Source organism: Callorhinchus milii, unplaced genomic scaffold (genome assembly GCF_018977255.1).
Source record: "Callorhinchus milii isolate IMCB2004 unplaced genomic scaffold, IMCB_Cmil_1.0 Scaffold2, whole genome shotgun sequence".
NCBI lineage: Eukaryota > Metazoa > Chordata > Chondrichthyes > Chimaeriformes > Callorhinchidae > Callorhinchus > Callorhinchus milii.
The window spans coordinates 75,718,842-75,735,771 of NW_024704743.1; the positions used below are offsets into that span (position 1 = coordinate 75,718,842).

A 16,930-nucleotide genomic window follows, 5' to 3' on the forward strand; every position below is an offset into this window, starting at 1 on the left:
ACTTACCATGATACCACTTCTCAGCAGCAGATAATGAACAGTCTGTGTAACATCAGCTGCATGTAATAAATTGTGATATGGATTTTTATGTTTATTGTATCCGACTTCCAGAGCTTCAACAAAGGACATGAGGGAGGAAATGGGGATCTGAAACCAGAAAAAAAGAAACACGTCAGAGGATTTACAACAAAAAGTTTTAGATGTGTTTTTTTGTAAATTGTAAATAAAAACCGTCAACATGAACCATTGCAATTACTATTGTTTTACTGGCTTGTTGCAGTCAGGCCACCACCGTGAAGAACTGCATCCTCCTTTAACTTTTTGTAATCACCGACGTGAAAGGCACTATACAAATGTAATCTTGTTGTTGTTGCTTTTGTGTAATCCTTTGTGGAACCATCGGCTTTGTGTTTTGACTTTCCCCGAAACAAATAGAAAATGAGTTCTGCAGTCTGTAAAAAGAGCAATTGCAGGTAATGCCCAGTGTAAACGCTTCTGTACCCTTTTGACTCTTTTTAACCAACTCAAGCATTTGTTTTAAATCTTTGGTGAATGTTGGCCAATTCACCCTAAGGGACATTAGTGCTTGAGAAAAGAAACACGTTCCCACTTAGAGAAACCCAATGCAAGTTCAAACTCAGACACAGCACAATTCCCCTCAGTGTGACAATCTGGTGTTTTTGTCCTTATTAAACAATCAGCATGAATCAGCTTTCACTATTTATCTTCCCAAAATATTTTTAGAATTTTGACAACCTCTCCTGGATTCCCTATTTTCCTTCTCTGTTCCAGTGAAAATAGACACCAGTTTTTCATGGTAACAAAAGACATACCTTCAAGGTATGTCTCAAAACCCTCTTCGACCGAGCCTTCAGCTGCCCTCCATTCTCCCTGATTCCGACCCCCAGTTGGGGTCCAAATCCCTGACTGTCCAGTGCCTTGGGACGTCCTCCCAACGTCGAAAGCGCCATGCAAATTTTATTTTGTATTTTATTGCAACAATAACCCTTCATTCCTGATATCTTTCTTGTGAATTTATCCAATTAAATAACCGCCCTACCATCGGTGGCCGGGCTGTCAGCCTCTCAGCCCCTAGGCTCTGGAACTCCATCCCCCAGTGCCTTCGCCTTGCTTTCTCCCTTTCCTCCTTCAAGGCCGGTCTCAAGAGCTTTCTCTTCAACCGTGCCTTCACCTCCCCTCTCGACTCTCTGCCCCCTCCTCGCTCCCTCCCTTCCCTCCCCTCACCCTGACCATTCCCCCCCTGCTCGGGTCCCAACCCAACTGTCCAGCGCCTTGGGACGTCCTCCCGACGTGAAAGGCACTCTATAAATGAAACCTGGTTGTTGTTGTTATACAATACCTCGGTATAACATTATTCCTTGTCTCTGATGTCCTTTCTATAAGGGGGCACGAAAAACTGTACACGGCAACTGTGACCTAACCAAAGTCTTGATTAACTTTATGTATTTAATGCTGCCGTATATAAAAGCTCCAGAATTGTATTTGCCTTTTGACAGCTTTTTTTTTTACCTGCATTACCATCTCTAAAGATATATATATCAGTTTCTCTACAATATTTAAGAACTACAAAAAATTGAACAGTAAAACCTTGTAAGGTCCAGTTCCTTTCTTTTTCCTTTCATTTAGGATTTAGAAATTCAGCAAATTTAGGAATTACCCCCTTCTTCTTGCTTTTTTTTCCCAAATCATTAATATGAATGGAAAGTAATAGTTTTGTAGAAAATAATGATGAAAATAATAATAAACTGTACAAATCTTATCAGGACAACTCACTAACTACACCCAGCCAATCTGCGAAACATCCATTACCAATAATACAAAATAACACAAACCGTCTTAAGATACTAGCAAAAGTGCACAGACCGTTTGTGGCATAACAATCTCCACAATATCACTGTGAAAATCTGCATTGGACCTCATTTCAAGTGCTCTGGGATGCTACCCTGCATGAGGGGCATTATATAAATGAAAGTTGTTGTTGATTAATGGGCAAAATTCAGCCCACCATTATTTTACACTTCAAATTTCATCATTTTATACTGTTTTAAATGGATGCTTTACACCTGGTATATGTTGGCGTAAGTATATGAGGAGAATTGTATAGCAGGTACAAGGGAGAACACAATGCTTTAAGGAAAACATTCTTTATTTTCATCCGTAAATAAGTAAGTAAGTAAGTAAAGTCTTAGTCAAAGGCTGCTCACCTGTGCAGTTGTTACCAGTACATATCTTTCTCTGCCTAGACATCGTTTTTACGAAGATTAACATCCAACACTTACTTTACCAGCCATGGGATGGGATAGACATGGAGGCGTCACACCTCGCAGGCCTGGCTACTGTTGATAAGAACGTTTCTCTGTACTCAAGAATTTCTAATTTATTGCACTATAGGACACAAATTCAGATTTGTTCGACAACAACAAAATTACATTTATAGAGCGTCTTTCATGTCGGAAGGAGGTCCCAAGGTGCTGGATAGTCAGGGGTCAGAACCCAAGCATGGGGGAGGGGTGGGGTAGGGGTGAGGGAAGGCAGAGAGGTGGGAGGGCGACTGAAGGCATGATTGAAGAGGAGGGTCCTGAGACCGGCTTTGAAGGAGGCAAGGGAGGAAGCGAGGCGAAGGGACTGTGGGATGGAGTTCCAGAGTGTAGGGGCAGAGAGGCTGAAAGCTCGGCCACCGATGGTAGGGTGGGTCAGGCGGGAGACATGGAGCAGCCGGAGCCCGCTGAACGAAGAGGCAGGTTGGTAAGGAGTCAGCAGGTCAGAGAGATAGGAGGGGGCAAAGCCATGGATGGTCTTGAAAGTGAGGATGAGGATCTTGAATTCGATCTTCTGAGAGATAGGGAGCCAGTGGAGTCGGGCGAGGGTGAGAGTGATGGGGAACACGGAGCCTGGTGCTTGAGAGTACATGAGCTGCAGAGTTTTGAATGATCTGCAGCTTGCGAAGGAAGAGTTGGGAAGGCCGAAGAGGAGGGAGTTCCCATAATCGAGCCTTGATGTGACGAATGCGTGGGTGAGGGTTTTGGCAGCCTGAGGGGTGAGGCAGTGGCGGAGACTGGCAATGTTGCGGAGGTGGTGGTAGGCAGTGCTGGTATGGTGCGGATGTGGGGGAGAAAGGACAGTTCAGGGTCAAACAAGATACCCAGGTTCCTGACAGGCTTAGTGAGGTTGAGTGTGCAGCTGTGAAGGCTGATGCTGCCAGCGCCTGAGGTGCGGAAGAGCTACCGCAAGCCTATCAGGAAGGCCTCAGTCTTGCTGACGTTCAGTTGGAAAAAGTTGTCCCTTGACCAGAACTTGATATCGGACAGGTAGTCGGTCAGGACGCCAGTAGTTCTGGAGTTCAGGGTGGAGGCAGAGAGGCGGGTGTCATCCGCATACATGTGCAAATTTACCCCATGTCTGTGGATGATGTCACCAAGGGGGAGTATGTAGAGGGTGAAGAGGAGGGGACAAAGAACAGAGCCCTGAGGAGCACCGAACGAGACGAAGAGAAGTGAAGAGATGAAGTGAAGATGGTGTGAAAGGTAGGACCTGAACCAGTCAAGTACAGAACCTTGAAGGTTGAGGTGGGAGCAGAGGCGGTGGAGGAGGATTGAGTGATCCACGGTGTCAAAGGCGGCAGAGAAGTCGAGGAGGACGAGGATGCAGAGGGAGCCCTGGTCACACATGGTCAGGATGTCATTTATGACCTTGACCAGAGCAGTTTCCGTGCTATGGGCAGCACGGAAACCCGATTGGAGGGGCTCATGGAGGGAGTGGGAGGAGAGAAAAGAGCGAAGCTGGGAGGCGACGGCTCTCAAGGACCTTAGACAGAAAAGGGAGGTGGGAGATGGGCTGGTAGCTGCATAGCTGTGATGGGTCAAGGGAAGGTTTCTTCAAGGTCGGTGTGATAGTGGCTGTTTTGAGGGGGATAGAAAGAAGACAGGGAGAGGTTGATGATGTCGGCGAGTAGTGCCTGTACCTGCCTGATGATAGGTCCTAACCGCCCTACGATTGGTGGCCGGGCCTTCAGCCTCTCAGCCCCAGGCTCTGGAACTCCATCCCCCAGTGCCTTCACCTTGCTTCCTCCCTTTCCTCTTTCAAGACCGGTCTCAAGACCTTTCTCTTCAACCATGCCTTCAGCTCCCCTCTCGACTCTCTACCCCTTCCTCGCTCCCTCCCTTCCCTCCCCACACCCTGACCATTTCCCCCTTCCTCGCTCCCTCCCTTCCCTCCCCTCACCCTGACCATTTTCCCCCTGCTCGGTTCCCGATCCAACTGTCCAGCGCCTTGGGACGTCCTCCCGACGTGAAAGGCGCTCTATAAATGAAATCTTGTTGTTGTGGGGGGTGTGGAGAAGACTGGAGCCAGAGGAACAGAGGGTACGGGCAGGTAAGTAGGGGGATAGAGGTCGGAGAGGTAGGAGGGAGCAAGGCCGTGAATGGCCTTGTAGGTGAGAATGAGGATCTTGAATTCGATCCTCTGGGGGATGGGGAGCCAGTGGAGGTGAGCGAGGGTGGGAGCGATGTGGTCCCGAAGCCTGGTGCGGGACAGTACACGAGCTGCAGAGTTCTGAATGACCTGCAGCTTGTGGAGGGAGGTGTCGGGAAGGCCGATGAGGAGAGAGTTCCCGTAGTCCAGCCTTGAGGTGATAAAGGTGTGGACCAGTCTTTCAGCGGGGTGAGGGTGAGCGTGGGAAGATAGAACAGCGTGGAGGGGAGGGTGGAGGAGCCAGTTGGTGGTGGAGAACAGGAGCCAGGGGTTGCCCTTCGCTTTGAAAATCTCGGAGGATGTTCCTCTTTCATCAAACTCATTTCTTCCATAAAAGGTTATTTTGCATTAGATGCTACTTTGAGACAAGACCAGCTCATCGATTACAACAACAAAGCAGCACTTCAAAATGCCTGAACAACAAACCTCACTTATAACGTTGCTGAATGGGGTGGCCCCACTGTTCAATACTTTACAAAGGATGTTTGAGTTTAATGAGCAGGTCAGAAACCTTTCTTCAAAATGTATGGTATCACTTCCTGCCTGATGACTATGTCATGATCTTAGATTTTGTTTCTCAGCCAGTCTCATAGAGCATCTTATCAAACACATCTTAAAATCCATATATAGTATACATAAACTTGCAATTCGTTAATCTATAAACAGCAGGGTTTCCTGAAAACATCAAACTAAATTCAGTAGATCATTTACATTCCTGTCATTTATAAATCACACTGACTCTCCACAATTAATCCTCAACTTGGTTTTCACAAATTCTGTCCCATATAATAATCTTTAGATGTTTACCCAGCAACAATAACAGCATCAACTCGCATTTACATAGTGCCCTTCATGCGGGGTAGTATTTCAAAGTGCTTAAACACTCAATCACTGCATTTTAGATCCCAAAGACTGGAATTCTAATTCTTAATTACAATTCCTTAATGTATTGCTTTGCCTTCTCTCCCTTTTCTGAACAGTTTCATCTGCTATCTCTTGTAATATTCCGGCATAGAAAACAGCTGCGTTTGGTGACTTTTCTACTTTAAGATGCAACTTAAAAATCCTGTGAAGTGTTTTGAGACATTTCAATGACGCAACAAGGTGTTATTCAATGCAAACATTATTATTATTGTTGTTATTATTAATAACAGTGTTTTCCTTTTACATTTAACTCCAGCCATTAGATGCTCTTTCACATCCTCTTCTGGTACTGCTATAGTTCAAACTTAACATATCGCTGTAAAAAGCAGAAACAAAGTGCTTATTAAGCATTTCCAGTTTTCCTTTATTCTCAACTGTAACAACTCAACAGGATTGAACTATTTAGCTCAAAGTAGTCCCACCCTTTCTTCATAGAATTATACAGCACAGAAAGAGACCATTCGGCCCATCGCGTCTGCTTCGGCTCTAAAAAAAGCAATCCAACTCAATCCCACTGGCCCGTTTTCTCTCCATAGCCCTGCAATCTTGTCCTCCCCAAATACCCATCTACTTCTCTCTTAAAAGTTGTTACTGAATAAGCTTCCACTACCCTTTCTTTGACTGTCCTACATTTTATGTTTCTAAAAGCTTTGCTGTTACTTTTTACATAGAAGGCCACCTTTATTCATGCTTCCTTTTAATCCTTCCTAATCTTTCTTTTTGCTTCTCCTCTAAATGTTTTTATACTTTACATAATGTTTTCAGTATAGAATCAGTCGATCAAACCCAATCTGGAATACTGTGCTCAGTTTTAGTCACATTGTAAGACAATATATACTTGCATGAGAAAAGGTACATAAAACCAGACTCTTTTCATGTGTGATTAGTCCCGGAATTAGGTAAGCAGGATACATCCCTCCAGGGAGAGAGTACACATTCCATTCCAGGCACAAGGAAATTTTCATGTGTAGGAAATTTCCACATGTTGAATTCTCAGTCTAGTTTGGATACTCTTAAGCACAGTGATGGTTTCTGGCTGACCAAAAAAAAGTATAAATGGGATGAGCTACACAACAAGATTAAAAATGAGAAGTATCAGTTTTACCATTTAGAAAAAAATTAAAACGGCAAGAACAAATTTAATTGAAGAGATAATGTAAAATCTACAGTTAAGGTTAAAGAAAAAAGGATTAGAAAGATAAAGAGCTGCTGTGAACAATTAATAGTGTGGAGAAGGCTTGATAGACCAATAACTGAATCCTATTCACATGTTCCTGAAGTAAGAAAAACATTCTCGAGCGAAACAAAATAGATTGACAATGAATGTATAGCTCAGAAACAGACCACTTGGCCAAACTCCATGCCATGGTTCAAACAGTGATATGTTTTTGAAGAATGTTAGAGAGAAAATGGCAAATGAATCTAAATTGGCGATTTCTAGTGTGATTCCATAATTAAAGAATCCATGTGGCTATTCCTTCTACAAACTGGATATAAGTCACACACATCACACCAGCCTGTGGGATGTCTGCTTTCACAGCAGATTGTCTCACAGCAGAATTCCTGAAAGTTGTCATGGTTTATTTCCAGTTCAAAGCCCGTCAGAAATTATCGCATTTTAGACCCCAAAGGCTGTTTTTTTTTAAAATAAAGAAAGTGTTTTGCAGAAGAAAATGATTCAATTGGAATACGGAACACTGAGTCCTCTGGTTACATTTCTGAGTCTGAGAGATCCACTCAGAGATAAGCTGCAGGAGTTTGGAGATCAAAAGGAAAAAAATACAAACTCCTGATGAAATGTACTGAAACCAAAATGTCCAGTGACTTTGTGATCCATTTAAAAAAGATGCACATGCACAAACTTGCGGCAAAAACGTTTTTAACACATGTATTAGCTTAACTTTGATCATTCTATTAAAAAATGAACGTTTTGTGTTTCAACTAATGCAGAAAATCCAGCACCTCAGGTACTGGAAAGTATGAGTCATTAGGAGAAGCATAATGTTCAGCAAGCAGTCTGCCAATGCTGAGATAATAAAATGCAATGAGTCACCGTGTCAGCTGTTTTTTCTCAGCAAGTAAACATTCTGTGTAAGAGCCCAAGGAGTATTCCAGCAGCGGCAGTGGCAAAAGGCTCTCAGCCGCAACATGCACTTACTGCCAGGCACGCATGGAAGCTGGCATCAATAACAACAACTTGCATCTCACATTACTCAGGCACTCTGGCACAGTATCATTAACAAGGTAACTTGGTGTCATCTATTTTCTTACGAGTAGAAACATCTTTAATGGAATTGAGAATGCAGCATTACCAAAACGCAAGTCACTTTGTAAATTGCGATTTCCAGTCTGTGCCTCTTTTTTGGTAGCCGGGTTTCTGACACATGCGGAAACTATCACCATGTTTAAAAGTATCCAAATCAGCCTGAGATTTTCACATATGTATGATTTCTATTTGTCTGGTATGCAGTGCCTCTCTCCCCAGAGAAACGCAATTTACCTAATCCCTCATCTAAGTTTAAATGAAATTATAGGATGAACTAACACTTTCGCTAAAGAAAAGTGAATACCATCACAGACTTCCTTGCCACTGTCAATTTGCTTTCTCACCTTTTGCTGGTGCAACAATTTGCGGTTTGCAAATGTTCTATTTGGAGTCCTGTAGCTCAGTGGTTAGAGCACTCGCTTTGCAAACGAGAGACCTGAGTTCAATCCAGGCAGAGGGCGAAACCTTGGGCAAGTTTCCTTACTCCACACAGAGCCTAATAATAATCCCTCCAAAAACCCAAAACAATAATAAATTGGTCATTTTCAATCTACGACTTTTTGTGGGACATTGCTGTGCGCAATTGGCTGCCGTGTTCGCCCACAAATATACAGTCAATTCACTTTACAGTGTGATCTGTGAAGCGCTTTGGGACGTCCTCCTGACGTGAAAAGCGCTATATCAAATGCAAGGATTTGCACATTGAAATCAATACCATTCAAAATGCTGAGCTTGACTTCTATTCCCTTTCCAGCAATTAATATCAAAAAAGATTACAAATAGTTCACTATAATTCATGGAAATGAGCAACTGGTTTGAATCCAGATATGTTTGTTTGCAACACAGAATATTGTTGCTGATCTGTGGTCCTGTTGCTATAATAATAATAATCCTTGCATTTGTTATAGCACCTTATCATGCCATTGAGACATCTCAAAGTGCTTCACAGGATGTACTATAAACTGGATTCACTGTGTATTTAACGGGCAAAATGCGGCAGCCAGTTCCATACCTCATTTTCTTCTGCAAATCACTTACTTTTTTTAAAAAAAACAGAAAAAGGAGGCTTATGATAAATGTCAGGTCCAAACTACAGAAGATAATCAAATGGAATATAGAAAATACAGAGGAGAACTGAATAAGGAAATAAGAGGTGCGAAGATATTGTCTGAGAAAAAATTAGGGGGTAACATAAAAGGGAAACCTAAGGTATTTTATAAGCATATAAAGAATAAAAGATGAGTCAAAGGTAAGGTGGGGTCAATTAGGGACCAAAGAGGAAATCTTTTTGTGGAGGTAGAGGGCATGGCTGACATACTGAATCAGTAATTTATATTTGTCTTCACAAAAGAAGAGGATGCAGCCAATGCCACAGTATCGGAGGAGAGGGCAGAGAAATTGAATAGGATAAGAATAAACAGAGAGAAGGTACTAAAAAGGTTGACAGCGCTCAAGGTAGATAAGTCAACCGGTCTGGACAGGATGCATCCTAGGTTACTGAGGGAAGTAAGGGTGGAAATAGTGGAGGCTCAGGCCACAATCTATCAATCCTCCTTGGACACCGGGGTGGTGCCAGAGGACTGGAGGATTGCAAATGTTACTCCCCTGGACAAAAACGGGCAGAAGGATACACCTGGGAAATACAGGCCAGTCAGCTTCATGTCAGTAGAGGGGAAACTTCCAGAGACTATAAATTTTCATTTAAAAAATGAGTCAATAAAGGACAGCCAACACGGATTTGTTAAAGGCAAATTGTGTCTAACAAACCCGATAGAGTGGTAGATGAAAGTTGATACAGTCATATGGATTTTCAAAAGGCATTTGATAAAGTGGCACGTAAGAGACTTGTAAGCAAAATAGAAACCCACGGTATTAAAGGAACAGTGGCAGCATGGATACAGAACTGGCTGGGAGACAGAAAGCTGAGAGTGGTGGTGAATGGTTGTTTTCCTGACTGGAGGTAAGTGTGCAGTGGGGTCCCCCAGGGGTCGGTATTGGGACCACTGCTGCTTTTGATCTCTATAAATGACCTGGACTTGGGTATAGGGAGTACAATTTCCAAGTTTGCAGATGATACTAAGCTAGGAAAAGTAGTAAATAGTGAGGATGATAGTAACAGACTCCAAGAGGACATAGACAGATTGGTAAAATGGGCAGACACGTGGCAGATAAAGTTTAATGTGGAGAAATGTTAAGGATTCATTTTGGGAGGAAGGAGGGTGACCGAAGGCATGGTCGAAGAGGAGGGTCTTGAGAGAGCTCTTGAAGGAAGCAAGGGAGGGGGAGGGGGCAAGTCGGAGAGACTGTGGGATGGAGTTCCAGAGGGTGGGGGCAGGGTGGCAGAAAGCCCGCCCGCCAATGGTGGGGCAGGTGAGGTGGCAGACGTGAAGCAGGCCGCAACCCGCTGAGTGGAGGGTACGGGCAGGTTGGTAGGGGGTTAGGAGGTCCCAAAGGTAGGGGGAGCAAGGCCATGGCGGGCTTTGAAGGTGAGGACCAGGATCTTGAATGGTATCCTCTGTATGATGGGAAGCCAGAGGAGTCGGGCAAGGATCACGGAGCTTGGTGTGGGAGAGGACACGGGCTGCAGAGTTCTGGATGATCTGCAGCCTGTGGAGGGAGGAGTCGGGGAGGCCGACAAGCAGGGAGTTTGCACAGTCAAGCCTGGATGTTATGAATACGTGTATGAGGGTCTTGGCTGCCTGCAGTGTGAGACAGTGGAGGAGCTGGGCGATGTTGCAAAGGTGGGGGAAGACAGAGTGGTTCATGGCACGGATGTGGGGTAGAAATGATATTTGAGAGTCAAACAAGATGCCAAGGTTTGGCCTCAGCAAGAGTACTGTATTCAGTTCTGGGCACCACACCTTAGGAAGGATGTCAACCCACTGGAGAAAGTGCAAAGGAGATTTATCAGGATGATAACAGGTATGAGAGATTTCAGTTATCAGGAGAGGCTAGAGAAGGTAGGATTATTCTCCTTGGAGCAGAGAAGGTTAAGAAGAGACTTAATAGAAGTTTTCAAAAGTATGAGGGGTGAACTAGGAGAAACTATTTCCACTAGAGGGTGGGTCGGTAACCCGAGAACACACAATTGTTTCATACAGCGAGTTGTTCAGATCTGGAATGCATTGCCTAAAATGGCCTCCTTCTTTGCTGTACAATTCTGATTATATGATTCTACAGCAATGTGCCCACAAACAACTATAGAGTTAATAGCCAATTTTATTTGGGGAATTGTTGGCCAGGACATTGGGAGAAACTCCCTTCTCTTTTTGAATAGTGCTGTGGGATCTTTAATGTGCACAGGAACAGGCAGAGGGGATCTTGATTTAATATCTCACCTTAACCAATTGTTAATAATAATAATCATCCTTGCATTTGATATAATGCCTTATCACACTAAAATGTCTTAAAGCGCTTCAAGGTTTACAGTGAAATGTACTAGCACATATGTGCATAGCAATGTCCCATGCAGTCAGAAAAATGAATGACCTTTTTTTAATCTGGGGAATTGTTGACCGAGGAGGCGGGACCTCAGTTTAATGTCTCTTCCGAAGGAAGACACCTCCAATAATAAAATAATAATAATATTATTATTATGATAATAATGTATTGTTCCCCCAAAATTGTATTGGAATGTCAGCCTAAACTGTGAGTTCAAAGCACTGACGTGGGACTTGAACCGATAGCCTCCTGACTCAGAGGCAAGAGTATGACCAATTGAGCCAGGCTGACAATATATCTAGTCTAATAAAACGTTTGTGCATGTGTGTATGTGTATCAGCCAAGATCTAAATAAATGATTGACATAGAGACAAGATTTATATCTCATTGGAAAAGCCTTGCACACGCGAGTGTGATGGGCATATTTTTTTTGCTGATCTCCTATCGTTGATGAACTATATTTAACAAATACTTTAATTAAGCCCCAAAATATGAGGTATGCATGCAACAAAGTAGCGACAGAGGAAATCACACACCTTTCTAGAGCGAGAGATCTGTACTAATATATTCTGCAACAAAATAGCGGTGGAGAAAACCAGGGGAATATTTTGGGGGGCATCTCCTATCATTATATAAAGTAGAATAATCTAATATAAAGTAGAATAATACTGAAATCTACATTCCATCTTGGATTCTTTGGTTGCAAGAATAGCTGCAATAGGTACAGCTAGTATATGATAAATACATACTCCAACTGCAACAGGGGCAAATTATATCAAAAAAAGCTCCAAAAAGTTTTATGTAAAAGGGAGAGAGAGGGAGATCAATGACCAAGTATAAGATTGTGGAGAAGTAGACATAAAAAAGAGATTAAGGAGCCAAGAGAGAACTAGAGAGGGACTTGGGAGCAAATATAAAGTGTAACATCAAAAACAGCAAGAAAGTAGTCAAGAGGGTAGCTGAGGTAGAGCTTCTGGATAGGCTCAAGGGGCTAAAAAAAAACTATGCGTTTCCCAAGGCAGACGGAGCACACTCTAGTGTACCTAGACAAGAGAGATTTCTGAAGCATTGACATTTGTTCTGATGGAGTCAATAAACACTGGGGAGGTTTCAACAGATTGGAAACAAGCAAAAGTGGTTTTGATATTATAAAAGGGTGAAAGACTCAACATACCCTGTTGTATGTATCAGTCTCTCCTCTGAGTCACAAGACTGTGGATTCAGGCTCCATGACAGGACTCACATCGTCTAGGCTGATACTTCAGTGCCGTGTTGGGATAGTGCTGCTTTGTGGGAAGTGCTGTCCTTCCGATGAGATGTTAAACGAGGTCATGTCTGCCTGTCCAGGTGGTCGTCAAATGTCCCCATGACATAACTTAAAAGAGAAGGGAGTTTCTCCTGGCTTCTTGGCCAATCATCCCCCAAATAAAACTTGTCACTCACAATTGAAAACTTCTGCCAATTCGCTCTCAGCAAGTGGTTATTTTGTGTCCCATGACATGTCATTGAGGGGGTTGGACTAACATGTCATGGGGTGGGGGTGGACAATCAGCCATATCTAGTGGCACTTTTATTTCGTTAACACCTGCTTTTGCTTTCTGTTATTGAGGTGCAATCCTTTACAATGCATAAATTTCCACTATCTATGAATCAGTTCACACAAATAACTGAACACGGTGATAGAGCAGGTTAGCTCATCAATGTACTTTGTATAATAATAAGCTTTTGGATCTTAATTTTCTCTATATTTCCACTGCCCCNGATTCCTTGATAAGAAATAGGGACTCTTTTTGGTAATTGGAAGTACATCAACTTGACCAATGCAAGCTAAATTTGGAGCAGAGTTCCTATGGATCATTGGAAATTCTATTTGAATCTATCATATAAAATATCAACAATTAGATCTCTGTGCTTTCTTGGCTATGTCATGAAAGGATCATTGAGGAGCGAAAACAAAATTGACAGTATCCAATTCCCACCAGTCACTCTTTGCCATTAGACATGAAAGGGATGGATTTGTTCACCCTGTGTGCTACTAGCTCTTTCCTGCAGGGGACATTCCACCCATTCTATTTGGTATGTGATTATGATGACATTTTGTAGGCTGCTGATATATCGTAAGTGCCTGGAACAGTCAGGGAGTGTCCATAAATATGCTGCTTGTAATGTTTACTTGTTCAACTTGCTATGTCTGCTTGTATAATTTATAAAATCGGCAAGGCAGAAGCCATAAGTTTTGGCACCGTCAAAGTCTTCTCTCCTGCGGGTTTGAATTCCTCAACCTCCCGGGCTCTCCCTCAGACTCTCCAAACTCATACGCAGCTTAGGTGTCAGGTTCGATCCCCAGCTTTCCTTTCTACCCCACATCCATTCCCAGACCAAAGCCATTTTTTTTCCATCTCCATCATGTTGCTCGCCTCTGTCCATACCTCACAACAAATAAAGCCGAAACCCTTGTCCGTGTCTTCATCACTTCCCGGCTGGACTATTCCAATGCCCTCCTCACTGGTCTCCCCAGCTCCACCATACACAAAATTCAATTAATGTAAAACTCCGCCGCCCGATTACTCACCTGCACAAAACTCCATATCCCCATCACACCAGCCCTTGCCAGGCTCCACTGGCTCCCAATTACCGAATAGATCAATTTCAACATCCTCTGACTCATTTTCAAATCCCTTCATGCCCTTGCACCTCCCTACCTATCTGACCTGCTTACGCCCCACTGCACCACCCGCTGCCTCCGCTCAGCTGGCTCCGGCCTCCTGTTTGTCCCTCTTCCCCTCAGCTCCACCATCGGTGGCTGTGCCTTCAGCCACTAAGCCTTGAAACTCTGGAACTCTCCCCCTCAATCCCTTTGCCTTGAATCCTCCATTCCCACCTTAAAATTCTGCCTAAAGACCTTCTTTTTTGATCAATCAGCTCCCCACTCCCTCTTCCCCTGGCTCGGGGTCAGACTCCGCCACTGACTAGCGCTCCAGGATGCTACCCAGAGTGAAGCGTGCTATATAAATGCAAGTTTTTTTTTGTAAAATGCAACATGGGTTTATTCTCCATAACATTATCCCAATTACTGCACACATTTTCTATTAAAATGCGAGCCTCCACTTCGATCTCTGTAGCTCTATCTATTGCAGAGCTACATCACTTGGTCGTAATTTATCTTGTGGACTATTTATCCTGAGATTTTGATATGAAAATCCATTGCCTTGCCTGAATACAATGGTTCTGAGCATAAAAANGAGATCAATCACTGGATCTCTAGGTTCAACATTGTCTTCATAAAATTCTGGGATATTAATATTAATCCTTGTATATAATGTCAAAGAGTATCAAAGTACTTCACAGGTATTGATGTGAAGTGAAGTGTAATGACTATATTTGTAAACAGATGCAGCAACCAATTTGCGCTCAGCAGGTCCCACAAACAGCCATGGAGTGAACGACCAATTTTATCTGCAGGATTGTTGGCCAGGAAACTGGGAGAAACTCCTTATTTTTAATAGTGTCATTATATCTTTATATACCTTTATATGATACCTCCAGAGCCAGAAAGTGGAACTTCACTTTAACGTCACATAAAAAGGATAGATTATTAAAATAATCCATTATTAAAGAAGAATGTGCCTTGTAATATGATGATTATCATATGATCAGAAAATGCAATCTTAAAAGCAATTCTTAATGATAGGTTTGGGATTGAGAGAGAGTGGTTTTGCCCAAACTCAGTATGGGCAACATAGTTTTTCACAAGTCATTGCTCTCAAGTTGATTTCACATTAGTCCTAGCACAAGTGTAATATGGTAACGTACTAAAAAATATTTTGTCTCTAAATATGCCCTCCTGTAGAATGTTGCTTCGCTTATAGTGTCATCTCCTGTGGACCTGTGCTAACAGGAAGCATGGTACACCTGGCTTCCAGCACTGGCTAGATATTTTTCTGCAAAAATGATTGGACATCATTTCCTCTGTCTTGCACACATGCAGGGATATTTGTTAATGTCATTTCCTGTGCGTTGCGTATGTAGGGAGTGATGTCAGTGAGAATCTGATGACCTGGAAGTCAGCCATTTTTTTCACTCCGCTTATATTGTGGCTTCTCAGCTGTTGGACTCAAGAGGACAGTGTTACAATGGCATTCCCTTTTATAATCATTTAGAATCCAGGGTTCCCCTGAGGGCCAATGGCTGCAGAGATAACACTGATATTTTGAGTGATGTAAAATTTAGATCCCAGACAATTCAGTTGAACTGCTTCAACTTAAATATGGTCTTGATATATATTTTTTGGAACAGAGTAAGATAGTACAATTGAATGTGGAGGATTATCTCGAAGACGTGATAAGGTGCTATATTAAATGCAAGGATTATTATATTATTATTAGGTTAGTCCTCCTATGTACCATGCAACATGAGAGATTTCCCCCACTCGCTACTGACCTTGAAACGATTGATAAGGTCGTATCTGGTGAGAAGTTCATAGACAATGAATTTGAGGGCGTGTTCTCCGCTGGCCTCGTTCAGTGCAAATACGTCAAAGGACCACTTATCTACATTCTGCGAAAGAAAGCACAAGAGACAGTTCTGTGGGGTCAGCCTTACACTGAGTAAGTGCTCACACATCAAATCCCCTTCCCCTCCCAAGAAGTAAAAAGATTGCATGCCCTCTTTCTGTATGTTGTGAGACTCCATTAATACAGTCATAACATTACACATTACAATCATTGAGACACATTTTCTAATGTTCCGTTCAGTTAAAAAAAAAGAACAAATTGGTTGCATCTATCTGAAGATATACAACCAACGACACAACACCGCAAAAGGCAGAAGTTGGGGTTAAATACCTTTAACACAGTGATCACAGAAGGTGGGTAGCTTAGTCCAACCATATTTGATGTGCGCCTGTACATTCTGTTCAAAATCAGTTTAGAAAACAGAGTTAGCCTCATATTGATAATAACATTATATATGTAAACCTATTGATAATGTGACTGCGGGACCACAGAATACCAGAGCCATACAGATACTAAACGCACATGGAGATAGACATGGTTCATGATTTAAGCCATTTACTAACACAGAGGGATACACTTTTGGATCCCAAACAGAGACAGACAATGCTCACTTCCTCCAACACAACCTGGAGAGGTTCAGGGTCCAGGTTTGTAATTCGACTATCTGCAACTCGTCCTCATTCATTGGTCCCACCTTGCTCAGGTAGTAATCAACATGATCTCTCCATTTCTATGCTCAACCCCAGCAGGCTTTCTCTACAACAAGCTTGGGCTGGCCACCCGAGGGGCCTCAGGCTTCCTTTCTTCTCAGAAGCCCTGCCGTCAACATTCACAGATCTGCACCTCCAGCTGCGATTTCTGGATAGAGACAAGTAGAAAACCTGGTAGATTTTTCCTGTCCTTATTGAAGCCGATTGGGCTTTCCTTCCCTGGAGTCTCCGAGCAAAGAGAATAGGGACAGATCATTTGGAACCTTTATACCACCCAGGCTCCTCTCCCCCTTCCAACCTCCCAGTACTATGCAAGGTCTTTTAGGGCACTCTCATGGGTTAGTTGGTCACCATAATTCTGGATCCAAAGTCTGTTACAATAACACGTGCTTGAATAGATGTGAAATAATATTTCATATTTTTTTCTTCACCAATTGACTCCCTCACATTCTCTCCCTTTAGGCATTGACTTTTTTTTCTTTTGCTAGGCTACAACTCTGTTGAAAACACCCAGTCAGTCACCCAAGTGAACATCATGCACTTTGAGTGTCAGTGGGCTGTTCGACTACAGCTGAGCCTGAATG

At 43.0% G+C, this 16,930-nt stretch overlaps 1 protein-coding gene across 1 annotated transcript in view; it reads right to left on the reverse strand.

The window, feature by feature from the left end:
- pde1ca (phosphodiesterase 1C, calmodulin-dependent a) overlaps positions 1-16,930 on the reverse strand; it is a 174,521-nt gene that overhangs the window by 52,709 nt on the left and 104,882 nt on the right. The window contains exons 5-7 of the mRNA XM_042332134.1: positions 15,967-16,033; positions 15,563-15,679; positions 7-147 (exon numbers count right to left, since the gene is read on the reverse strand). Of these exons, the coding sequence (XP_042188068.1) occupies positions 7-147; positions 15,563-15,679; positions 15,967-16,033 (325 nt within the window). The remainder of the gene's footprint in view (positions 1-6; positions 148-15,562; positions 15,680-15,966; positions 16,034-16,930) is intronic.